We start from the raw sequence: 27,737 nt of genomic DNA, 5'->3' as shown, positions 1-27,737 counted from the left end.
TGCTGCTGCATAGGTCTTCCTAATAAAGTGGCAGGGTGGTTGTCGATTGGTAATTTAATGTTTTCATGTTTATACCACTGCTTTATCATATACACTATATTGCCAAAAGTATTCACTCACCCATCCAAATCATTGAATTCAGGTGTTCCAATCACTTCCATGACCACATGTGTATAAAACCAAGCACCCAGGCATGCAGACTGCTTCTACAAACATTAGTGAAACAATGGGTCGCTCTCAAGAGCTCAGTGAATTCCAGCATGGTACCGTGATAGGATGCCACCTGTGCAACAAGTCCAGTCGTGAAATTTCCTCGCTACTAAATATTCCACAGTCAACTGTCAGTGGTATAATAACAACTCAGCCACGAAGTGGTACGCACTGAGGTGCGCAGAGGTCGCCAAACTTTCTGCAGAGTCAATTGCTACAGACCTCCAAACTTCATGTGGCCTTCAGATTAGCTCAAGAACAGTGTAGAGAGCTTAATGGAATGGGTTTCCATGGCCGAGCAGCTGCATCCAAGTCTTACATCACCAAGCGCAATGAAAAGCGTCGGATGCAGTGGTGTAAAGCTGAATCTCACTTATCCGTCTGGCAATCCGATGGACGAGTCTGGGTTTGGCGGTTGCCAGGAGATCAGGCAGTGAAGGCAGACGAGCGAATACTTTTGGCAGTATAGTGTATCAAGGTTGTGGTGCGTCCAATTTCCCCAGAATCACTTGGTGCAATGCAGTATCACACCGTGGACATGATGCCATTTCATTGCCGGGCTTTGGCTTTTATTTATGAAGACAGATTAGAACAACTGACCATGTGTAAATCACTGATAATAATAATCAGTACTAATAATCTAATAGTAATAAGTATAGGCATTAGTAATAAATATAACTGGGGACCAGGCAGCTGCTCCCAGCAACAACTATTTAGATGATATACACCTGATTTTGTGTTGCAGAGGAAATTATGTGCTAAACTGGCCACCACTAACTGTCAGAACACTTTTTCAGCAATCCTTTCATTTGCATATGTATTAGAAGGGAGACAAATTGCATGTTGCCATTCACGTGACATTTAAATTGCATATTTAGACCTGTGTGCCAACTTTTTGTATAACGTGTAAGGCTTTTACACAGAATGTGATCCTATTGCCCAGAAACCTGGATCAAAAGACTTGAAAAAGCCCTAAATGTTTCATATAAATGAGGCATGAGATGCTGGTCTGTTTCGTTTATGAAACGTTGAGTGCGGTGCTTTCGCTGGTGTGTGTAAATGCATTCCCCAGGGTGTCCTTTCTTCTTACACTCATACACACACTTGTCACAGGTATTTAGCTTCTGTAATGTCGTCTTATCTCCTGTTGCCTCACGACTTCTTTGTAGATAATAGTTTTCTCAGATCATTAAAGTTAATGTTAGCCATAGCCTGATTAGCGTAGCTATTTCTTGGTTCCCTCTGTGTAGCAGATAATACTCAATGAGAAAACTCACAGACCCAGTAGAGTGTTAATAGAGATCGCTTTAGGTGTTTATCCATGGCCATACTGTGACAGACCTGGCATTTAACATGACCAGGCCACAATAGCTGCTGGTTTTCAGGCCAGACAATGTATATGATACAGTACACACATAGTCTTCATAAAGGACAACTTACAACCCCAAATCAGAAAAAGTTGGGACAGTATGGACAATGCAAATAAAATAAAAATGCAGTGTTCCTTACATTTACTTTGACTTTTATTGGATTGCAGACAGTTTGAACCTGAGATAATTCATGTTTTATCTGCTCAACTTAATTTCATTTATTAATATACCTCCATTCCTGCATTTCAGACCTGCAAAACATTCCAAAAAAGTTGGCACGGGGGCAATTTAGGGCTAGTAATGAGGTGAAAAGACGAAATAATTATGTGATTCCAAACAGGTGATGTTAAAGGGTGATTGTAATCATGGTTTGGTACAAAAGCAGCATCCAGAAAAGTCTTTGATGAGCAAAGATGATCAGAGGATCTCCAGTTTGTCAACAAATGTGTGAGAAAATGATTGAAATGTTTAAAAACAATGAACCTCAAAGAAAGATTGAAAGGGATGTGCATATTTCTCTCTCTACAGTGCATAACATCATTAAATGATTTAAGGAATCGAGAGGAATTTCAGTGCGTAAAGGCCAAGGGCGCAAGCTTAAGCTGAACGCCTGTGATCTTCCATCCCTCAGATGACACTGCATCAAGAACCACCACTCAACAACAGCTGATATAACCACATGGGCAAGGGATGGGCGATGACCCCATACTGTTGCACATCTTGAGACATGTTTGCAGGAAGAATGGGACAAAATAAAAGCTGAAACACTAAATCACTTGGTATCATCGGTGCAAAACGTGTTTTAAGTGTGGTGAAAAGGAATGGCAACATTACAAAATCATAACCGCTGCATACCTGAGCTTCTGTTCCTCAAATTGTGAATCTAATTTATTTCCGTGTGTTTCCAGAATATTTCCAGGATATATTAATACATTTTCAACTGTGTTTATCCTCCTAAAAGGTAAAAAGCTGAAACCAATCAAGAGAGAGATTGAAATTCCGCCCAAAATCTGAATTCGGAAGCTCTGATTGGTTTATACAGCTGTTTTTCAAGGCTTGAACCAGGAATGAATCTCTTTCACAAATGAACTGATTCATTTGTGTGAGCAAAACGAATGAATCTTTACCATAGATGAGAGCACAGCTCCCTGATTCTATTCCAATGAATAATTCATATGAAAAGTTGTCGTTTCTGACTCTTTACTCAGTGATTCAGTTTGCTCAGTGACTCATGCGCTAGAAAAAGCGTTATGCGCAGCGCTTATGCTCTGTTTTAAATGACATACTCAATATATCGAATATGACCACTTTTAACACTGTGTAAAAAGTAATATCGAATATATTGATATTCGCGATATATCACCCAGCACTAGGCACAAGTAGTTAAAGATACACATAGTACATAGTGTGACTCTCTGTCTGCCAAAGAGCATTGCATCATTTTCTAATACTTCCCTAGGTAGGAAAGTAGGTGTTTATTAGCACCGTTGTAATCTGGGAATAAAGTAATATGGTTAATGTAGGTACAAATGTTTCACCCATATCAAAGCATCCACAAACGAAGTATAATATCTTCGTTTTCCACAATAAAGGCAGGTTGTGGTGTTTAACTATAAAAATTTCCTACAGCATTAAAAAGCATGTAGATTTTTTACTACAGCACTCTTTAATTATTTTAAACCATGTAATACACAAGCCAAAACTCTTCTCCAAAGGCCTAAAACAAAGCATAATCTCTTAATCTGTTTTTACTTGCTTTATGGTTGCTGCCTATACATTTTCACCTGGACAAGCTCCTGAAGCTCTGACCTTGTGATTTGAAGGACTGTTACAAAGATTTATTGTACTGTGAGGTCACTGACTTCCCAGTTCTGACTTGGTTATGACTGTAGCGTTATCCTCAGTGTTTATCACAAATCCTGTTTAAATCACTGAACTTAATTCCTTGGGTCAAACATGGGCCAAGAGGACAGGGGGCATTAAGAAAAAACAGTTAAGTATTATCTCCACCTGTCACTGAGCTCGGATTTCTGACTTGGAAAGTGAATATATCTGTTGTTTGAGGACTGGCTTACATAAATATGAAAACTGAAAAATAAGTGTAACATAACTGTTGACTAAAAATCGGATTTTTTTTGGCATAATCATCTTCCGTCTTCCGGTTTGTTTTCACGTAGGTATACAATAGCTTTTGTTTTTTTCTCCCCCAGTTTTCTCCCCTAATCTAGTCGTGTCCAATTACCCTGATTACGTCCTCTATACTGATTCGACCACTGACTGAGGACGTCTCTCAACTGACATACGGCACGTACAGTCAGTACAGACTGCATTTTTCACCTGCATGAGTCGAGTTCATACACTGACGGGCACTGTGTACGGAGGGCCACACCCCCATCAGCATCATTCCTCAGCCCTGTGCAGGCGCCATCAGTCAGCCAGCAGGGGCCGCAGTTGCACCAGTTATGAGGACCCATAATCCGACTTTTCACCCCTATGAACAACAGCCAATCGTTGTTCATGCAGCAGTTTTATTACATTACAGACTCATTCTATAATAGATTGAGTTCATTTTTTGTCACAAGATTCCATACAAAATAGTCCACAATGACAAACTGAAAGCAGGTTTTTAGATGTTTGTGCTAATTTATTCAAATCAAAATGTAAAATATCATATGTACACAAGTGTGCACACCCTTTGATATGACACCCAAAAGTGAGCTGAGGTGCATTTTGTTTTCACTGATATTGCTTGAGATGTTTCTACAATTTAATTGGAGTCCACCTGTGGTTAATTCAATTGATTGAACATGGTTGGGCATTGCCAACACCTGCCTATATAAGGTCCCACAGTTGACAGTGCATATCAGAACAAACTCCCAGCCATGAGGTCAAAGGAATTATCTGCAGACCTCAGAAACAGGATTGCGTCAAGGCATAGATCTGGAGAAGGGTACAGAAAAATTGCTGCACCAAAAATCTTCCTAGATCTGGCCGCCCGGCCAAACTGAGCGATCGGGGAAGACGGGCCTTGGCCAGGGAGGTGAGCAGGAACCCAAGGGTCACTCTGACAGAGCTCCAGCGTATCCTTGTGGTGATGAGAGAATCTATCAGAAGATCAACCATCCAGGCAGCACTCCACAAATCACGCCTTTATGATAGAAAGGCTAGATGAAAGCCATTCCTCAGTAAAAGGCACATGACGGCCCGCTTGGAGTTTGCCAAAAGGCACCTAGAGGACTCTCAAACTATGAGAAAAAAGATTCTCTGGTCTGATGAAACCAAAATTAAACTTTTTGGCCTGAATACCAAGTGTCACGTCTGGAGGAAACCAGGCACCGCTCATCACCTGGCTAATGCCATCCCTTCAGTGAAGCATGGCGGTGGCAGCATCATGATGTGGGGATGTTTTTCAGCAGTGGGACCGGGGCGACTAGTCCTGATAGAGGGAAAGATGAATGCAGCTAAGTACACCGAGATCCTTGAAGAAAACCTGTTCCAGAGCGCTCTGGAGCTCAGACTGGGGTGAAGGTTTACCTTCCAACATGACAACTACCTGAAGCACACAGCCAAGAGAACAAAGGAGTGGCTTCAGAAAAAGTCTGTGAATGTCGTTGAGTGGTCCAGCCAGAGCCCAGACCTGAATCCAATCCAACATCTGTGGAAGGAGCTGAAAATGGCTGTGTACCGACGCTCCTCATCCAACCTGACAGAGCTTGCAAGGATATGCCAAGAAGAAAGAGCAAAAATGTCCAGAAATAAGTGTGCCAAGCTCGTAGCGTCTTTCCCAAGACACCTTGAAGCTGTAATTGCTGCCAAAGGTGCATCAACCAAGTATTAGGCTAAGGGTGTGTACAGATATGTAACCCCTAAATAAACCATTTTTGTCAGTAAAATAAAATTGCATATTTTCTAAACCCTGTTTTCAGTTCGTAATTATTGGTGATTGTGTGTAGATGTTTGAGGCAAAAAAGAACTCGATCTATTATAGAATGAGTCTGTAATGTAATAAAACGTGGAGAAGGTGAAAGGGGTGTGCTGACTTTCCAACTTGACTGTACATAGTGAAAATAAACAAAAACAGTTCCAGCACAGCAGATGCATATAAACACAGACTTTCCACTTCATATTCTGATCATGTACTGCTATATTCAGGATAATAAACCTGGCAGAACATACATAGTGGATCACTACTTTGTTTTTGAGAGAAGAAGCAAGCTTGGAGTATTATCTCCCATTGATCTGCTGTAATTCAGTGAGACAAGAGACCCTGGTCTATTTGGAGGGGCTGAAAGGGAAAGATAAAAGAGCATTATCATTTTCACACTGTCATTCCTCATTCTTTTTCTTAGTTTTAGTAAAGAGTGAGCTGAAGTGTATCATTGATTATCTGAGCTTGTCAGGTTGTGGAGGGAACATGGAGACATGATGTATACGCAGTGTCTATCTACCTTATATAAATTCAAGAGCTCCCTGGCCACCAAGTTATTGACTAAATTTCTCAACAGCAAATGTTCATTTGTTTTAGCCACGCCCATTCCTAACAGGTGTATACAATTATTTATAGAAAATAATATATTTAACCACCCAGCCAGTCTGATTATTACTTTATTTCACTTGTTTTGAAATAGTGGTTGTAGTTTAGTGGTTAAGGTACTGGACTAGTAATTAGAAGGTTGCCGGTTCAAGCCAGGTTACCACTGTTGGGCTCTTGAGCAAGGCCCTTTATCCTTAATTGCTTAGACTGTATACTGTCACAACTGTAAGTCGCTTTGGATAAAAGCGTCTGCTAAATGCCGTAAATGTGATCATAGTACAATGCACATTACACAACCTGTTAATGATGATTCCCACACACATTATTTATGTCTACTTACAAATCAGTGTGCAACCAATTCCTGCTTGGCTTTAGAACTTTAGAGTAAAATGATGCAAGGTAGCTCAAGAAAACACACTCAGACACCAGAAAAACATGAAAAAACATCACAAAATTCAGCTGCCCGTCTGGTTTTTAACAAGCCTAAACACTGCCACATCACCCCACTGCTGCGTTCTCTTCACTGGCTTCCTGTAGCTGCACGCATTCAGTTTAAAACACTGATGCTCACCTACAAAGCCAAAAATGGACCAGCTCCAAACTGCTCTAGAGAACTCCTGCTCTGTACCACACAACCTCCGAGCCACTAGTCTCGCTCGACTTGATCCCCCACCCAGAACTCAAGGAAGACAAGCATCAAGGCTCTTCTCTGTACTTGCACCCAAGTGGTGGAACGAGCTTCCCCTTTCTCTCCGAACATCTGAGTCTCTCACTGTCTTTAAAAGACCCTACACAGACTGAGTTTCCAAGATTATTTATTCTTTTCACAATATTATGTACAGTAGATGGTGAAAGACCTAAATTAGTTTTTGAACTGACTGACAGTTTTCTTACTTTAATCTTTGGTAAATCTGACTTTTGTTCACAATTATCTGTTAAAAATGTACCTTTTTATGATGGAATGTTTTAAAATGATGTTACTTGAATGTTTATAAATATTTTTTCATGCTTATTGTGCCCAATGTTTTGCAGGCATCAAATTTTAAATTTGTTTATATTTATAAATTACAAATTAAGGGAGTAAGCTAAAACATTAAAAGTCATTTCAGTGTAATTCATTTTGTTAAATATAGGTTTAAAATAATTAACAAATAGGGCGGAGCAGTGGTAAAATACGCTAGCACAATAGAGCTGACATTTAGAACTCGTTGGTTCAAAACACAGCTCTGCTATCGGGCAGGCTGGGCGCCTACATGAACAAGGATTGGCTGGCCGTTCAGGTGGCGCAGTGGTAAAAACACACACTGGAACACCAGAGCTGGGATCTCGAATACATCGTATCCAGTCTCAGCTCTGCCTGTCGGCTAAGGCTGGCCGGCCACATAAACAACGATTGGCCTGTTGTTCAGATATTGGCGGGACTAAGCCAGATGGGGTCTCTCTCTCATGACTGGTGCAATTACAACCTCTGCTGGTTGATTGATGGCGCCTGCACAGAGATGGGAAAAGAGTGCTGTCAGGGTGTGTCTCTCCGTACACAGTGCTGATCCGCATTGCACTCGTCAAAGTGTAGGTGGCAAAATGCATACGGCTGCTGCCCACGTATCAGAGGGGGCGTGGGTCAGCCTCGTTCTCCTCAATCAGAATGGGGATCGGCATTGGTGTAGAGGAAGCATGATGCAATCGGGCAAGGATTGACTGTTGTTCTGGGGGGTGCTGAAAGAGACCTTATAACTGATGCAAATACGACCTCTGTTGGCTGATTGATGGCACCTGCGCAGAGACAGGGGATAACGCGTTGATCAGGGTGTGGCTTTCCGTACACAAAGCTGATCCACATATGAACTCGCCTCGTGCAGGTGAAAAGGTGCAGTAGGCTACTGCACATGTGTCGGAGGGGACGTGTGTTAGTCTCAGCTCTCCTCAACCAGGGTGGAGATTATTATCAGTAGAGAGGAAGCGTAATGCAATGTCATTTTAAACATGCTGAAAAATATAAAAGGCTTAATGACTAGTTGCCGTTTGTAGTGGTGCAAATTACTCCACTGCTCCATGTGGTGATCAAAGAGAAACTCAAACATCTCCCCAAAATGAGTTTGTGACTGAAAAATGAGGTGAAAATCCTGTAGTGTGAATCAGAATTGACCTCGTTTGACTGTTGACTACTTTTGTATTTATTAATTACAAATTTGACCACTGACATTTTTGGAAAACCTTCCATCTTTTCAATCCAATAAATTATTATTATTTTATTTTTTATAGACAAATGCTGTAGTTTTGTTTTGCATACACAATAACCCTATTATTCCCTAAGAGAAATCAGGACATTGGAAAAGCCAGACATACAAACGAATATTTAGACAAAAAGGCTTATAAAGAGAAGGATGTGCCTCGGGGAGATGAAACAGACTGTTCAGCATTCATGGGTGAGATAGAGGAATGGATAGAAAGAATTATTGATGGTGTGGAGCTGGGGGTCTCTTATGAAGCTCCACATAACACATTCACAAAAGCTTTTTATGCAGTACTCTCTTGAGTATTATGCCTTACCTGCTGCACAGGGCCTAGAGCGAGAACCCGAGATAAATCCCCCACGCAGAGGCATCCTGCCGGGCTTCAAGCGTACTCGGAGCTCCAGAGGTGACACTACCTGCAAAGCGGAGACGCATCCTGCCAGTTGACTGAGAGTCACTGAGTAATGCTACAGTTCTAAAATACCTACCTGGACTCAGTAGGCTTTTCAGAGTCACACACAGGTTCAGAACTGTTGGGTTTGCCTTTAGGTGTGTTGAGGCAAAAAGATGGAAATCTTTTATTATCCAGAGTTTTGGAGTTCAGTCCTAAATATTAATAAACACTCAAAAAGAAATAAATATTACATTTATGCTTATGTGTTAGGCAAAGAAATATAACCCATTTGCTCATTTTTGCTTGAGAATATTTTAGAACGTGTTCGTATTTCCCTTTGCATAACAGATTTTCAGGTTGCGTTTCTTGACACAGTTGTGGACTGTGTTAAGTGACAATGGTTTTTGGTTCCAGGTGATTGGCTGATTGGGAATGCTGGGAACGCACAAACGAGGAAAGGTGCAGGTGTTGTGTATGTTGTCGATTGCTGGCTGTGACGTGTATGGTACTGTGAAGTAAATTAAAGGAATTTCAAGCTTATACGGTATTCCTTAAAAGTGCAGGTCTAGAGAATTGTTCATACATTATGTAGATGTTCATTATATAATATTATATTATATTATATACAGCATTACTAAAATACCCAAATACCTGGGAAGAGAGCTGAGATAAAGATAAAGTAGGAAACTTGGAGCAGTTAAAGATACACTGGCTAGGATTTTAGGATGTTCTAATTATTGAATAACAATATCTGCAAGTGTCCTCTATACCAGCAGTCCCCAACCTTTTTTGCACCACGAACCGGTTTCATATAAGATATAATTTCACAGACCAGCGGGGGTGGGAGGATTTAAAGTAGAATAACCATAGAATGGCAAATCAGTGTAAATCCTTACTTTTTTTCGCAATGACAAGACAATAACACCCGAAGAGTTTTGGAAATGTAATTGCTCTTGTAGCAATCTCTAATTATTTATTCTTTCTCTACGGCCTGGTAATTAATGACCCACGGACCGGTACCTGGCCTTTGTATTCAAGCGTCATTTGAAATTTAAGCCAGTAAAGGGAGCTGGCAGGGGAATCATATGACAGTGTTTGTTCAGAAAACCAGGTGTATTGCTGCATTAAATAATAGGTATTGCTGCATCAGGAGAGACTGGATGAGTACCTAAATGGCCTTCAGGTAGAGAAGTGGACAAATCCTACTAAATTCCTAAAGGAGGAACCTACACGATTGGGTCTGGTTAGCAACATAAATCAAAAGTGATAGCTGGTTATCCTGAACTATTTCAAGGTTTCTTCTATTCCCAGATGATACATGATCTGAGTGTTGTCCAGCTCGACTGCAAGATCAAGGAATACATTTCAGTTTTGTGAGCTGAAATTCATGAGAACATGTGCACCAGACATGACAAGATGTGAAGGATATTACTTCACCAAGAGAGCAGGAGTATAAGGAAAAGAAAGCTTGCATGGAGCAGATGTAGTCATGCTAGGACAGTGATCCCCATCCTAAAAGGCAAAAACAATGATGAATGAAGTAGCCAATTGTATTTTTTTAAAAAGATGTGTTGGTGTGTGTTGTGCTGGTATGAGTGAATCAGACACAGCAGCGCTGCTGGAGTTTTTAAATACCGTGTCCACTTACTGTCCACTCTATTAGACACTCCTACCTAGTTGGTCCACGTTGTAGATGTAAAGTCAGAGACGATCGCTCAACTATTGCTGCTGTTTGAGTTGGTCATCTTCTAGCCCTCCATCAGTGGTCACAGGACGCTGCCCACGGGGTGCTGTTGGCTGGATATTTTTTGTTGGTGGACTATTCTCAGTCCAGCAGTGACAGTGAGGGGTCACTCCATCAGCATTGCTGTGTCTTATCCACTCATACCAGCACAACACACACTAACACACCACCACCATGTCAGTGTCACTGCAGTGCTGAGAATCATCCACCACCCAAATAATACCTGCTCTGTGGTGGTCCTGGGAGAGTTCTAAACATTGAAGAACAGCATGAATGGGGGCTAACAAAGCATGCAGAGAAACAGATGGACTACAGTCAGTAATTGTATAACTTCAAAGTGCTCCTATACAGTATGGTAAGTGGAGCTGATGTTATGGCTGATCAGTGTAGATAAACACACAGGCTTAGTATGATATACTGTATATTGCAGTATTTTTTTTTATCTTTTGCAGTATTGTATATTCCGTGGTACATTTGGAGGTAATTAATGCAAGGCATGGTGCTCGTGTTTGATATACACGAAGGCACACAAAAAAGAACAGACAAAGCTGAACCTTCCAGGAGCGTCTGTTTGCTTCCGTGTCCCTGTGAGGGTTAAGTAAACCCTCTTTCTGACTTTCCAGCAGAGTGCACATATCGAAGTTGTTTTAAAGATGACTCACATCAGCGTCAAAACCTCTGGGGAGGAAGAGTGTAAACACAGGCACAAGGATCATACAGAAAACGTGTCATGCATCAGATTTCCCGTGTGTGCGTATAAGAGCTGGATTTAACCAAGCGCAGAGGTCAGATGATTGCAGCTGGAGTGCTAGTGATCAGTACTTTGTCTTCTAACAAGCTCTGTGAACGCTAAGCTCTTTAAGTACACAGTCTTCACCCGAGAGCACAGGGACTCTTAATCAAGCAAACTGATTTTCTGTTCTGTCATTTTATCTCCTCATCCTTTCATTTTCCTTCTGAGATAGAGCACACACTCCTTCATTTAGCTTCAATTGGAGAAGATCGACCCAGCTGGTAATTTTAGACAGTAGTGTGGAATTCTTGTTACCTACTTTTAAAAAAAATGACATACCAAAATGGAAATTCAATAAAAAAAATAAATTTCTAGGTTAATCAGGGTTGTAGTGGGTGAAACACATTGCAGGAACTATAGACACTAAACAGAAACTCTTAACAGGGTGCCAATGCATCATAGGGCATCACACACTTATTTATTTATGTACTTACATCTAGGGACATATTAGAATTGCCAATTCCACTACTGACGTTTTAGAATAGAATAGAATGCCTTTATTGGTCATATACTGTATACTTACACACATGTACAGTACAATGAAATTCATTCTTCGAATATCCCAGCTTATTTGGAGGCTGGGGTTAGAGCGCAGAGTCAGCCATTGTACGGCACCCCTGGAGCAGACCGGGTTAGGGGCCTTGCTCAAGAGCCCAACAGTGGCGGCATGGCAGAGCCAGGATTCAAACTCTCAACCTTTCAATTGATAGCCCAAAGCTCTACCCACTGTGTGTAAGAAAATTTAGAGTGGCACAGTAGGTCGGTGGGTAGCACTGTCGCCTCACACCAAGAAGCTCCTGGGTTCGATTCTCAGGTGGAGCAGTCTAGGTCCTTTCTGTTTGGAGTTTGCTTGTTCTCCCTGTATCTGCATAAGTTTCCTCCCACAGACCAAAGACATGCAGTCCGATTAATTAAAGGTATTAAATTCCCCCTAGGTATCTGTGTGTGTGTGTGAGTATGTGGGTGTGTGTGTGTGTGTGTGTGTGTGTGTTTTTTTTTGCCCTGTAATGGACTGCCGACCTGTCCGTGGTGTTTCCTGCCTTTCATTATCTGTGGAAAGTGCTCAGAATATAATTAAATGGAAGAATTAAACCTAGGTCCTGAATACCATCTGTGCAACACCTCCACTATCTTCTAAGCCACCCAGTTAAATAAAACCTACCTATTAAACAACCTATAAAACATTGTATTCAAACAGACTCTGTATTATCTTGTTTTGCTTTCTATAGGACATTATCAGACCAACGATTTACAAAGGTAGTAACGAACCCACCTGCTGTCTTGTACAGTAATACATTATGCAATAAACACAGTCATTCATCTTTTAATTATTTCATCCTGGACAACAATCTTGTAAACGTTTATTATGTATTCACAACAGCAGTGCTTATTAAGCAAAATTAGTGAGGCATTTGAAACAGGGCAGGCCATGCTTCACTAAAGTCACCAAAAGCTCACCAAAGTGCTAGGTGAAGCAGTAGTGTATCTATTCTTAGAAACAATATATATATAGAAATCAAGTTATCATTAAAGGTATAAATATATACACTGATCAGGCATAGCATTATGACCACCTTCCTAATATTGTGTTGGTTCCCCTTTTGCTGCCAAAACAGCCCTGACTCGTTGAGGCATGGACTCCACTAGACCTTTGAAGGTGTGCTGTGGTATCTGGCAACAATATGTTAGCAGCAGATCCTTTAACTCCTGTAAGTTGTGAGGTGGGGCCTCCATGAATTGGACTTGTTTGTCCAGCACATCCCACAGATGTTTGATTGGATTGAGATCTGAGAAATTTGGAGGCCAAGTCAATACCACAAACTCACTGTTGTGCTCCTCAAACCATTCCTAAACATTATCCTGCTGAAAGAGGCCACAGCCATCAGAGAATACCGTTTCCATGAAAGGGTGTACATGGTCTGCAACAATGCTTAGGTAGGTGGTACGTGTCCAAGTAACATCCACATGGATGGCAGGACCCAAGGTTTCCCAGCAGAACATTGCCCAAAGCATCACACTGCCTCCGCTGGCTTGCCTTCTTCCAATAGTGCATCCTGGTGCCATGTGTTCCCCAGGAAAGCGACGCACACGCACCCGGCCATCCACTTGATGTAAAAGAAAATGTTATTCATCAGACCAGGCCACCTTCTTCCATTGCTCCGTGGTCCAGTTCCGATGCTCACATGCCCATTGTTGGCGCTTTCAGTGGTGGACAGGGGTCAGCATGGGCACCCTGACTGGTCTGCGGCTATGCATCCCCATACGCAACAAACTGCGATGCACTGTGTATTCTGACACCTTTCTATCAGAACCAGCATTAACTTCTTCAGCAATTTGAGCTACAGGAGCTCGTCTGTTGGATCGGACCACACGGGCCAGCCTTCGCTCCCCACGTGCATCAATGATGAGTATAATAGAAGTTATATACAGATAATAAAAATAATAATTATAACAGGGATATAACAGGGATAGCACAGAACTGAATAGTGAATCTTACAATATGAATATAAAATGAAAAAATCAAAAATAGGAATCATGCTGCCCATAAATAATGTGGGTTTTTAGGTGAGTCTGTTCCGGAAACGGGATGTCATACCACCTCTGTGGCAATCCTCTCCCCCAGGACGTTTCCATCATGATGTTAATACGTTATGACTCACATTGCCTTTTTTATCTGTGTTGTCAGGATCAGGTAAATAATATGACCCTTCCCGAGAGGACTAGTGAATGTCCTGAACATCTATTCTGGTATTATTTACAATGACATTTGTCTGTCTGTTTATCTTTTATATACTGTATTTCTGAGAGTCTGTATGTAGGTGTGTTTGTGTATGTGTATGTATGAGTGTGAAGGAGTTTTGACAGGGACCGGGTGCATTTTGATGACCTGCTTTCTCAGTGGCGTGATTGCTTTATAATTGCATTGTGGCTGTCAAGGTGCTCTCAGCATGTTTCACCTCGGTAACGTCCTTTGTATTGTCCTAAATGTGTGTGTGTGCTGTGTGTGTGTGTGTTCATGTGGCTAGCCTTTAAAGCTATTTCAAGGTCTGGTGATTACGTACAGTCCCCCACCAGCATTCTTTGAGCAAGCACCCACATTTTGTCATTGTTCGTCAGAGTGTGTGTGTGTATGTGTGGTCATGTTCTGTGTGGTCAGTAAGGGTAATAAGAACGCTGTCACGATTAATAGCATGGGACAGAGTGCAGCTAGGAAATGACAAACATAGAAAGCAACCCTGAGTAATGCAACTCTAAGCTGCACGCTGTTGAGGATAAATATGAGGGTTCTTCAAAAGGTTTCCACACTTTTTTTTAACTTTATTTGTTAAGAATTTCAAAAACAAATTACATCACTTTTCTACATGGTCAGCTTCTGATGCATTTTTCCCAGCAAAAGTTTTTTGTTTGAGTGCGTAGCTATTGATGCACCACTGCTTTAACATCATCATCACATGAAAATCTTCTTCCTCTTAAAGCTTCTTTGTGTGGTCCAAAAAGGTGGAAGTCAGATGGCACTAAATCCGGACAATTAGCTCTCGCTCAGTCTCTTGACACGACAAGTTACTACCGCTCCCACCCTCACCGTATTTTTATAACAAAAATCCCCCTTTCATGCTGTTCCTCAATGGTCAGGACTCTCCTAGGACCACTACAGTGTAGGTATTATTTGGGTGGTGGATCATTCTCAGCACTGCAGTGACACTGACATGGTGGTGGTGTGTTAGTGTGTGTTGTGCTGGTATAAGTGGATAAGACACAGCAGCACTGATGGAGTTTTTAAACACCTCACTGTCCCTGCTGGACTGAGAATAGTCCACCGACCAAAAATATCCAGCCAATAGCAAAATCCACACAGACACAGAGAGAACATGCAAACTCCACACAAAAAAGAACCTGGACCGCTCCACCTAGGAATTGAATTCAGGACCTTCTTGCTGTGAGGGGACAGTGCTACCCACTGAACCACCGTGCCACCCCATTTTAAAAACAAATGGTATTAAAATAGAGTGGGAGCTTTTCAGCTATAACAGCAGCCACTCTTCTGAGAAGGCTTCTCACAGTATGAAAATGAAATAAAATATAATTGTATAAAAAGATACTGGCTGCCCAATAGCACCCCTGAAATTCAGATCTCTGTAATGGTGGGCTAGCGTGAAAGAGCGCTGCACCACTCGAGCACTTGCATTACTTTTTCATGAACTGATTTTCTTTATTACATTAAAATGTGAAATGAAATGAGCAACATTTAAAAAAAAGCTAAGTACATTTTAAGGCACTGTGGAACTCTACCAGTGACCAGCATATTCATCATGTACATTCATCTGTGAACATAATAGCCTACAAGGGACTTTCTTAATCATCATTAATGAAGCTTTTATCTGTGGGTTCATAGAGCCAGACAGCTCTGTATATGACTCTGTCCTTTGGACACAGCCAGCGTTCTGTCTCATGGACGTGTTAATGAGGACACATTTGGAAAGCAGCCAAGCATTTGCAGGCATACAGGGAACATTATAATCACCGAAAAATGAAGGAAGAAAAGTTGCACTCGTGCGCTCCTAATCTCTTTTCTCCTTCTATCTTTCTTCTTTCTTCACACATTGTCTCTTTCTCACTGTCTCACTTACTGTGTTTCTCACACACTGTGTCTCTCTCCTTCTTGTAGTTAATTACAGAAGTTTAATTGCTGGAGTTGACTTGGTTCTGTGCGTAATTATTGCTCGGTCTTTGGAGGCTGCGTCTCATTGGGCCCCCGAGCACGGATACGTAGCGGCGTAATTCAATTAGACCCTCCACTTAGCAAATGTGAGTGTCCCTAAGCTCTCTTAAAGAGCCACCCTACATCTTTGCTGTCATATACACTCCTGATATGCTCTCTGACCAAAAGTATGTGGACACCTGTCCATTGGTTTGTTTGATATCCCATTCCACACACATGGACATTTAGTTAGTTAACCACTGCAGTGGCTAAAACACATGTGATGCACATATAGTAAGAAATACATTTGTGATGTTGGACGAGAAGGCCGGCCTCAGTGTTCCTGTTTATCCTAAATGGCTCTGTGCAGGCCAGTGGATTTCCTCCACACCAAGTGTGTCTAGCCATTTGTGTTGGTGCACCTTGTTTTGAGCACATATATGCTAAACTATAAATACACTGGCAATAAATGTGGCAGAAACACATTAACACATTAACACATGACCATATAGTGTAAGATCCACATTGTATATTTGTTTTTCATTAGGATTTGAGTTCAGTGAACTATTGAAAGTAGGGCTGAAACGATTCCTCGAGAAACTCGAGTAATTCGATTACTAAAAATCATCTATTCAAATTTTTCGCATCGAGTCATCGCTTAATCCACAAAACTATATACAGCTCACGGTGTTTCGCACTTTTGCACAACGCGTTCACGCTGTGGGCAGGTGACGTGAAGAAGCCGAGGGCTGCATCCCAAATCTCCTACTTAAACAGTACTTAACAGGACTTAATCCTGGTACTTTTTGCATACAGTTCAATGAATACTTCGTATGTGTACACGCTCGCCGCTCCTGCGTACTGTTCAGTATGAAAGTGCGATTTGAAACGCAGCCGATATTTGATAGCGCGGACTGCAAAATGGAGAGAGAGAGAAAATAGCGAGGGGTGAACAGAGGAGACTGGACAGAGAAAGAAATTGAGAAAGTTTTAGATCATTTTAAGCTGGAAAAAACGAAAACTCATCCACAACAAATTTGATTTATTTTTGATGTATTTGTTTTTGCATTTCAAAAATGTTCTCTTTAAACTGTCCTGTATGCAAGGAATAAAAATGTGCAGTTTGCTTTAAGAGACACGTCTTATTTAATCTTATATGTATTTATTTTTGCTCTTTATTAAAGCAAAGTATTTCCTATTCGATTACTCGATTAATCGCTGGAATAATCAATAGAATACTCGATTACAAAAATAATCGATAGTTGCAGCCCTAATTGAAAGGCATGAGAAGATATTTGTAACTAGATGGTCTAATGGTCATGATCACTCCAACGGTCTGACACCACCGCTGAGAACTGATTTCAACACCATTAACATAGATATATGGAAGATTTTTTTTCTTCCAAACACTTGAAGTCATTTCATAAGGGATGAGATGTATGTACTGATTAAGCATTTACAAACATGAATACAGAGACAAAGAAGATCAACTCTGGGCAGTTTGTATATAGTAGTCAAAATCTGTTGTAACAGAATATAGGCCAGAATACAGAATATATTCAGTTTGCGCCATCATATTATATTCAAACCTGCTACACTGGCCAAAAGTATTTTAACACCCCCTCTAATTACTATGTTTGGGTGTTTTAGCCACACCCATTGCTTACATCTGTATATAATCAATAATATAAACATATGCTTCCATGTACTTTAATGCAACTGTTTAGGTAAGATTTTTTTTTACTCTAGCATACCTTAGTGCTGGAGTAAAAAAGCTTAGTGGTTAAGGTATTAGTATGGTTGCCTATTCAAGCCCGACCACTGCCAGGTTGACACTGTTGAGCCATTAAACAAGACCCTTAACCCTCAATTGCTTAGATTATATACTGTCACAACTGTAAGCCGCTTTGGATAAAAAATGTCAGCTAAATGCTGTAAATGTAATGTAAATGTAAATGCACTAGGTTGATGTACAGGATCTTAATTGGCCTGCCCAGACACCTAAACCTAACCTTATTAAACACCTTTAGGATACATTTTAACAAATGTAAATAGCAAGTCAGTACAAGACCTTAGATATGCTCTTTTGATTGAATGGGCACAAATTTCAAAATCCTGAAGAATGACTCACATAAAAATGGAATAGTCTACCAAACTCTTTGCAGTGTCAGGGGGCAAGGATAAAACTCAGTTCCCCAAACTAACTGCTGCCCCACTTGACTTGTTTTGTTTAGCACAGCGCTGTCTGGATTCTCAAGATGAGTGGAAAAGCTACACTATATGACCAAAACTTTGCAGACACCTGTCCACATACTGTCCACATACTGTCCAAGTGTCCATATACTTTTTTTTTACATATTGTTTGGACATAAAAATGGACTTACCATTACTGTTACCGTTCACATGAACCTCCTGGAAAATTTGACCTGTATTTGGTGGGTGTACAGTTGTTGCTTTCTATTATATTGCTACTGCGATGTAACCTGACCAACTTGTGTTCCCATGGTGACATGTAGGTGTCTCAAGTGTTAATGTATAATGTGTGTAAACATTCTCACTCACTGTAGGAACTTATTCTAATGAAATATGGCTTATTTGGGGAGAGAAGCAGAAAGTAATCAAGTCAGAAGTTCTACTTTTCTTGAACTTGCTTTCTTTTTACTTCATAAAAACACACATGCACACGTTTCGGGTTTTAAATCCTTATTATACCCAAACAAACAGCAACAGATGAACAGTGGCTGACCTGTCAGGTTTGTGATTCTCTGCTGCCTCTTAGTGGTCATAACTATAAACCTTAGAATTATTCAACGCAGCGCAGAATGCAGTAAAATGAATAAATAATAATAAACAGATCTTGAGACATTATGATAAAACATTTCATTTAAATGTGCTTGATAATAAGAATGTGAATATAATTACATTGCTACACCGTATATCCCCCTCCTTGGGTAGGTAGGTTGGTATACACTAATCAGCCATTACATTAAAACATTTTATCAGCTCCACTTACCAGATAGAAGCACTTTGTAGTTCTACAATTACTGACTGTAGTCCATCTGTTTCCTTACATGCTTTGTTACCCCCCTTTCATGCTGTTCTTCAATGATCAGGACCACCACAGAGAAGGTATTATTTAGGTGGTGTGTTGTGCTGGTATGAGTGGATCAGACACTATATGGTATCAGACAGATCTATATGGTAAGTGGAGCTAATAAAATGGACAGTGAGTGTAGAAACAAGGAGGTGGTGTTAATGTTATGGCTGATCGGTGTATACATACGCACAAATGGAGAGAAGGGATAAAGAAAGGAAGGAGGGAAGAAAGGAGGGATGGAAGGAAGATGAATATAAAAGAATAAAAAAGAAACAAGTTACATTTTCGGCATTTAGCAGACACTTTTATCTAAAGCGGCTTGCAGTACTGTGACAGTATACAATCTAAGCAATTGAGTGTTAAGGGCCTTGCTCAAGGGCCCAACAGTGGCAACCTGGCTGTGGTAAGTCTTGAACCAGTAACCTTCTAATTACTGGACCAGTACCTTAACCGCTACGCTACAGTTTAAGTAATAAGAAAGAATGAAAAATAAGACAAGTGCCTTTTTTTAACAAATGTGCTTCTTTGTGGGTTGCAGGTATGGAGACATGGTTCCAAAGACCATCATGGGGAAGATTTTCGGCTCAATTTGCTCTCTCAGTGGCGTGCTGGTGATCGCTCTTCCTGTGCCCGTCATCGTGTCAAACTTCAGCCGAATCTACCACCAGAGTCAGCGTGCAGAGAAACGCAGATCCCAAAAGGTACCCATCACTGTGCCTAATCTCATCACCTTGGACATTAAACAGATTAATAGATCAGGGATTAAATAAAGATCTAGGCTTCATTGTGCAAGCACACACACACATACACAGTGTACCCAGGGTATTCATGTAGCTGATAATATTCTGTTTGAGTAAGTGTATTTTAGGTACAGTACTGTATGTTAGATTCTAGGGCTAGTTCCTGAGAAGCAGGTCTTGAAAGAGTCAGTATTATCCTGCTAGATAAGAAGTAACCAAAAACAAAGCTAATCAATCAAAGCTAAGCAGAAATATTTGGGGCATGTATTATCCCTGTGTATCTAATACAAACCCATTTCCAAAAAATGGTACATTTTAAAAAATGCTATAAAAACAACTGTAATTTATTAATTCTTATGAACCTTTTCTACTTTTTTACTATCCAACTTAATTAAACTTAAAATTTAATGCAACACAAACTGGGGCAGACGTGTGTTGACACAATTACTATTTATGACTCTTTTTAATAGTTTGGAAACTGAGGACACTAATTGTTGAAGTTTTGCAGGTGGAATATTTGTCTATTTTTGCCTCAAACAAAATTCCAACTGTTTAACAGTCTGAGGTTGTTATTGTCTATTTTTTTCTCTTTAAGATACAATGATATTTTTTACTAGGAAATAGATCTGGACTGCAGGCAGGCCTGTCTATAAAGCCACACTGTGTTAGTGGGATAAGAATGATGCCTGGCATTGTCCTGCTGAAATACCTATGGACTTCCCAGGAAACACCATGCAATACAAACATATGCCTACACTTCAGTGGTACCTTCACACTTATGCAAGTCACTCATGCCGTGGGCACTGATGCACCCACAGATCTTAACAGATGTGGGTTTTTGTACCTGCATTTAAAGTATTGTGAGGCGTGCGTAGAATTGATGTACGGCTTTCTCTTTGTGTTATTCACTAGTTCATTTACATTTACGCCTTTATCCAAAGCGACTTACGACTGAGAGTACACATTGCAAGCAATTTAGGGTTAATGGCCTTGCTCAAGGGCCCAACAGTGGCAAGCTGGCAGATGTGGGACTTGAACCAGCAACCTTCTGATTACTAGTCCTGTACCTTAACCACTGAAAAAGTAAACTGGATTGTCATCATAATCCTGCACAATTTTTGCCTTTTTTAATTATGTATATATAAGTACATTTATTTAGGTAGTTTTATTATACACCAATTAGGAATAACATTATGACCACCTTCCTAATATTGTGTTGGCCCCCATTTTGCTGCCAAAACAGCAATGACCCATCGAGCCATGAACTCCACTAGACCCCTGAAGGTGTGCTGGTGTGCTGTGGTATCTGGCACCAAGATGTTAGCGGCAGATCCTTTAACTCCTGTAAGTTGTGAGGTGTGGCCTCCATGGGTAGGACTTGTTTGTCCAGCACATCCCACAGATGCTCGATTGGATTGAGATCTGGGGAATTTGGAGGCCAAGTCAACACCTCAAACTCATCGTTGTGCTCCTCAAACCATTCCTGAACCATTTTTGCTTTTTGGCTGGGTGCATTATCCTGCTGAAAGAGGCCACAGCCATCAGAGAATACCGTTTCCAGACCGGAAACACCCCACAACAGCTGCAGTTTTGGAGATGCTCTGACCCAGTCGTCTAGCTGTCACAATTTGACCCTTGTCAAACTCACTCAAATCCTTACGCTTGTCCATTTTTCCAGCTTCTAACATCAACTTTGAGGATAAAATGTTCACTTGCTGCCTAATATATCCCACCTACTAACAGGTGCCATGATGAAGAGATAATCAGTGTTATTCACTTCACCTCTCAGTGGTCATAATGTTATGTCTGGTTGGTGTAGTTATAGTCATTTTACAAAATGTATTTGTTGTATTTTATGTTTTAGCTTTGTTATGGAACAACAAGGGGGAAAGGGAAGGACTTATTGTAATTAATTACAGGTACATCTTTAAAGAGAATTTCTATAAATCATCTATCATCTCATGCGTTAGCACCTAGAGGTCAGAGATTATAGTTTTCTCCCAAAAGAAAGTGTATAAGAACTGCCTCAATAAAGCAGTACAAGTCCCCCTGCAACTTATAAATTAGTAACAGAAAAGGGGAGTGTTACATTAACAATAAACCAGATCACAGTGAAAGAATAATATCATACTTGGGAATTAAAGTTGGTGCAGGAATCTATGACTAGGAATAGAGATGTCTAAGCTGATGTTCTCATCCAGCTGCCAGTGGGACCAGGTAAAACAGATGGAAGATGACATCTAAAAACCTGCTCAGTGCAAATATAATAAACTAAATTCTCCAACACACTGAACAAGCTAATTAAGACAGGAAAAAAGTGTAGGGTTTAGCTTAACAAATGCTCTAGGATATGAGTAAAAATTACTCCTGATCTTAATTCAAATTAAAGTAAGAAGTTGTTGAAACTCATACTTACCAAATGTTATTAACATCCAGCTTTAAGCTCTGTTAGTCCAGCTGCCCCGGCTCTCTGCAGTACAGTGCATATTTTACTCCTGTATGTTCTATGCTGAAAGAAATCTTGCCTTTATAAAGAGAATAAAGGGAATAAGTATAGAGAGAGAGTGACAGGTAAAGAAAGACAGAGGTCATGTAGAGTAGAGAGAGAAAAGACAGTGTGAAGCAGTACAAGGGAATAGAGATGCAGGGTTCTCTGGCAGCGATCATTATGCAGAACTGAAGCAGAATACACAATCATGAGGCTTTCAGCATGTCACTACTTCTCACTTACCTTTATAAGTCCAGTTGAACCACTCAAGACAAACCGACTAATATCTTCATCTCACCTTTTACCATGCACACTCATACACACATAGACCAGTTATCTCTGAAACAACAATCTGTTTTTACGGTTAACCAGAGAAACCAAGGAAGCTGGAAGAAGTGGGGGAGGATGACTGGGTTATATTGACCATGCAAGAAGCATTTTTTCATTTCTACTTTAAAGAACTATTTTCTTTTTTCAAACCCCCAATTTCTCTCTTTGGCAGATCATTGAGACTTTCTTTGTGATAGAACTTTGTTTATGAGTTTATGAGGCAGGTATGGTTGTCTGGAATTATTATATGTAATCATTGATTCATAAGTCGGTGGTGTCGTAAGTAGTTAATTGCTCTATTTGGACAGGTTGAGTTATTTCGAATTTTATGAACATTTTTACATGTTCCAGCAGGTTGCACTGTATGCATTACAGAGCAATTTGAAATAATATACACCGATCAGGCATAAAATTATGACCACCTTTCTAATATTGTGTTGGTCCACAACAGGGCCAAAACAGCCCTGACCCGTCGAGGCATGGACTCCACTAGACCTCTGAGGGTGTGCTGTGGTATCTGGCACCAAGATGTTAGCGGCAGATCCTTTAACTCCTGTAAGTTGTGAGGTGGTGCCTTCATGGATCGGAGCTACAGTAGCTCGTCTGTTGGACCACACGGGCCAGCCTTCGCTCACCACGTGCATCAATGAGCCTGGTTGCCCATGACCCTGTCGCCGGTTTACCACTGTTCCATCTTTGGACCACTTTTGGTAGATACTGACCACTGCAGACCGGGAACACCCCACAAGAGCTGTCATCACAGTTTGGCCCTCGTCAAACTCACTCAAATCCTTCTGCTTGCCCATTTTTCCTGCTTCTAACACATCAACTTTGAGGATAAAATGTTCACTTGCTGCCTAATATATCCCACCCACTAACAGGTGCCCTGATGAAGAGATAATCAGTGTTATTCACTTCACCTGTCAGTGGTCATAATGTTATGTCTGTTCAGTGTATATACTAAATGATGAAAAGTATGCGAACACTAATTCGTAGTTTTTCGTTCAGGTAAAATAAAACATAATAAATTAACTATAAGGCTTCAAATTTCAAAGCAAGGTCCAGAAAGACATGGTCTGACCTTAACCCTACTGAGGTCAATAGTAAGCCAGGCCTTTTCATCCAACATCAGTGTCTGACCTCACAAATGCCTTTTTTCTTTTTGCATTTTTCCCAATTTTCCTCCCAATCTAGCTGTATCTAATTACCCTATTGCATTACACTTCTTCTCTACTGATGCTGACTTCCACTCCTGTCTGAGGAGAGCCGTGACTGACTGCATCTTTTCACTAGCACAAGATAAGTTCATATGTGGATCAGATTCACGCATGGAGAGCCACACTCTGATCCCATTATCCCTCGTCTCTGAGCAGGCACCATCAATCAGCCAGAAGAGGTCGTAATTGCATCAGTTATGAGGAATCCCCTCCAGCATACTCCCTATGAACGAGCCAATCACTTTTCATGTAGGCGCCCAACCTACCGGTAGCAGAGCTCAGATTCAAGCTCTCAAGTTTGAGAAGTCAGCTCTGGTGTGCTAGCGTGTTTTATCACTGTGTCACCTGAGCACCCCACAAATGCTTGGGCACCAGTTCCAACACACTGTACTTCTTGTGGACAGCCTTATAAATTAAGGTTGTTACATGTGCAAAAGGGGAATTAACGTCTTATTGATGCTCTTGCTTTTGGAGTGGGATGTCCAACATACTCATGGTCATGCATTCACATTTGTTTGGCTATGCTGCACACACACACACACACACACAAACAAACACACACAGGTGATGTGGGAAAACTGGGTGCTAGGCTAAACCGTCGCCTGTGTGTGTTTGTCTAAACAGAAAACCAGGCTTGCTAGAATTCGTGCAAAGAAGAGCAAAGGAACTAACGCTTATTTGCAGTACAAACGCAATGGGCTGCTGGCTGACCACGAGGAGGAGGTAACCGTCAAGTCTGCGGGCTCTCTGGAGCCGTGCCGTGCCATGACGGGCTGGTGCTGGTGCTGGTGCATGCGCACCCTCTGACCCATAACTTTTCACTCTTTGCCAGAGGCCGGGGTCTGGCAGGACTGCCTTTATTTGTCATGTCACTATAACCTGTAACTCACTTCCGTTTTTTGTGCTTGCTTACACTCTCACTTTGTATTGTTTCCATTGCTTTTCTTTTGACATTGATTACTTAGTCCCTTCTTTATCACTTTTTGTTGGTGACTTTCACGTAATCACTTGCTTTTGTCTGGTAACTGGTCATGTGACTTTAGTCATGTGACATCCAGTCCAATACTGCAGTTTACACCAATCAGCTATAACATTAAAACCACCTCCTTGTTTCTACACTCATTGTCCATTTTATCAGCTCCACTTACCATATAGAAGCACTTTGTAGTTCTACAATTACTGACTGTAGTCCATCTGTTTCTCTGCATGCTTTGTTAGCTTTCATGCTGTTCTTCAATGGTCAGGACTCTCCCAGGACCACTATAGAGCAGGTATTATTTGGGTGGTGGATCATTCTCAGCACATGACATGGTGGTGGTGTGTTAGTGTGTGTTGTGCTGGTATGAGTGGATCAGACACAGCAGCGCTGCTGGAGTTTTTAAATAAAGTGTCCACTCACTGTCCACTCTATTACAACTACCTAGTTGGTCCACCTTGTAGATGTAAAGTCAGAGACAATCACTCATCTATTGCTGCTGATTGAGTTGGTCATCTTCTAGACCTTCATCAGTGGTCACAGGACGCTGCCCACAGGTCGCTGTTGGCTGCATGTTTTTGGTTGGTGGACTATTCTCAGTCCAGCAGTGACAGTGAGGTGTTTAAAAACTCCAGCAGCGCTGCTGTGTCTTATCCACTCATACCAGCACAACACACACTAACACACCACCACCATGTCAGTGTCACTGCAGTGCTGAGAATGATCCACCACCCAAATAATACCTACTCTGTACTGGTCCTGGGAGAGTCCTGACCATTGAAGAACAGCATGAAATGGGGGTAACAAAGCATGCAGAGAAACAGATGGACTACAGTCAGTAATTGTAGAACTGTAGAAGTGTTTCTATATGGTAAGTGGAGCTGATAAAATGGACAGTGATTTTAGAAACAAGGAATTGGTTTTAATGTTATGGCTGATAGTTGTATCTGTTTAGGCTCTCACGTCTTAACCATAACCATCTATTAATATTTGACTTTGTTTTTCATCTCATTTTAACCTGCTTCTTTTACTACTCACTTGCACAAGCATTTTTCGTCTAAACAGCGCTGTATGCTACCTCATGACATCATCAGATTACATCATGGAAATAATGTCATGGAGGAATGAGAATGTCAATGCTGCATGTCAGTGATGGGATGTGAGATGGCACAGTGTTTCGCAGACAACACAAGGAGTGTAAACTGGGTGTCTTTGTGGATGTTTGGACAGGCAGTAAACACTTCGTCTGTGGTCTTTTTGGTGGATTCGAAATAGCTGTATTGGTGAAGGTTCAAATGAAGCAGACACTTATGTGTTTATATACGTAGTTCTTACATATCATAAAGATTCTCCATTCATGCTGTAAAATGTATTGTTAGATACATTATAGCCCCTGCCATAAAGTCTTTTTTCACATTTTCCTCCGCTGCTGCACCACCCCTGCTCTGACTGAGTGGAGCCACAGACTAACACATGCCCTTCATAGAATTCCGCACCGCTACCCATCAATCATTCATCTCACATGCGGATGCCTTGACAAGCCAGCAGAGGCTGCAATTGCAGCAGCAATAAGAAACCTGTTGACATCCCTCCCTCATGCACAGTCAGTTGTGCCTGATAGATATTTCAAGAGATCGATAACATGATTAGATTTGTGTGGGGGTTAGAAGTATTAAACTATTGGAGCAACATTAAAAAGCTGGTCAGTTTAGCTCTTATTCTTCAATTTATTTTGCTGAATATCACATATGACTGATAACTGATAACATATACACCGACCAGGCATAACATTATGACCACTGACAGGTGAAGTGAAAAACACTGATTATCTCTTCATCAGGGCACCTGTTAGTAGGTGGAATATATTAGGCAGCAAGTGAACATTTTATCCTCAAAGTTGATGTGTTAGAAGCAGGAAAAATGGGCAAGTGTAAGGATTTGAGCGAGTTTGACAAGAGCCAAATTGTGATGGCTAGAAGACTGGGTCAGATCATCTCCAAAACTGCAGCTCTTGTGAGGTGTTCTCGGTCTGCAGTGGTCAGTATCTATCAAAAGTGGTCCAAGGAAGGAACAGTGGTAAACCGGCGACAGGGTCATGGGCGGCCAAGGCTCACTGATGCACGTGGGGAGCGAAGGCTGGCCCATGTGGTCCGATCCAACAGACGAGCTACTGTAGCTCAAATAGCTGAAGAGGTTAATGCTGGTTCTGATAGAAAGGTGTCAGAATACACAGTGCGTCGCAGTTTGTTGCGTATGGGGCTGCATAGCCGCAGACCAGCCAGGGTGCCCATGCTGACCCCTGTCCACCGCCGAAAGCGCCAACAGTGGGCACGTGAGCATCGGAACTGGACCACGGAAGAAGTGAAAAAAGGTGGCCTGGTCTGATAGATCACGTTTTCTTTTACATCACGTGGATGGTCGGGTGCGTGTGTGTCGCTTTCCTGGGGAACACATGGCACCAGGATACACTATGGGAAGAAGGCAAACCGGCTGAGGCAGTGTGATGCTTTGGGCAATGTTGTACTGGGAAACCTTGGGTCCTGCCATCCATGTGGATGTTACTTTGACACGTACCACCTATCTAAGCATTGTTGCAGACCATGTACACCCTTTCATGGAAACGGTATTCCCTGATGGCTGTGGCCTCTTTCAGCAGGATAATGCACCCTGCCACAAAGCAAAAATGGTTCAGGAATGGTTTGAGGAGCATAACAATGAGTTTGAGGTGTTGACTTGGCCTTCAAATTCGAGCATCTGTGGGATGTGCTTGACAAACAGGTCCCATCCATGGAGACCCCACCTCACAACTTACAGGAGTTAAAGAATCTGCTGCTAACATCTTGGTGCCACATACCACAGCACACCTTCAGGGGTCTAGTTGAATCCATGCCTCGACGGGTCAGGGCTGTTT

The 27,737-nt window shown here is 41.4% G+C and overlaps 1 protein-coding gene across 2 annotated transcripts in view; it reads left to right on the top strand.

Moving 5' to 3' along the window:
* kcnd2 (potassium voltage-gated channel, Shal-related subfamily, member 2) overlaps window positions 1-27,737 on the top strand; it is a 251,669-nt gene that overhangs the window by 204,686 nt on the left and 19,246 nt on the right. For both annotated transcript variants that reach the window (XM_062994726.1, XM_062994725.1), the window contains exons 2-3: window positions 19,614-19,776; window positions 24,475-24,573. In XM_062994726.1, the coding sequence (XP_062850796.1) occupies window positions 19,614-19,776; window positions 24,475-24,573 (262 nt within the window). The remainder of the gene's footprint in view (window positions 1-19,613; window positions 19,777-24,474; window positions 24,574-27,737) is intronic.

This window comes from Trichomycterus rosablanca, chromosome 1, assembly GCF_030014385.1.
Source record: "Trichomycterus rosablanca isolate fTriRos1 chromosome 1, fTriRos1.hap1, whole genome shotgun sequence".
Lineage (NCBI taxonomy): Eukaryota > Metazoa > Chordata > Actinopteri > Siluriformes > Trichomycteridae > Trichomycterus > Trichomycterus rosablanca.
This window is presented reverse-complemented; position numbering and strand designations above follow the sequence as displayed.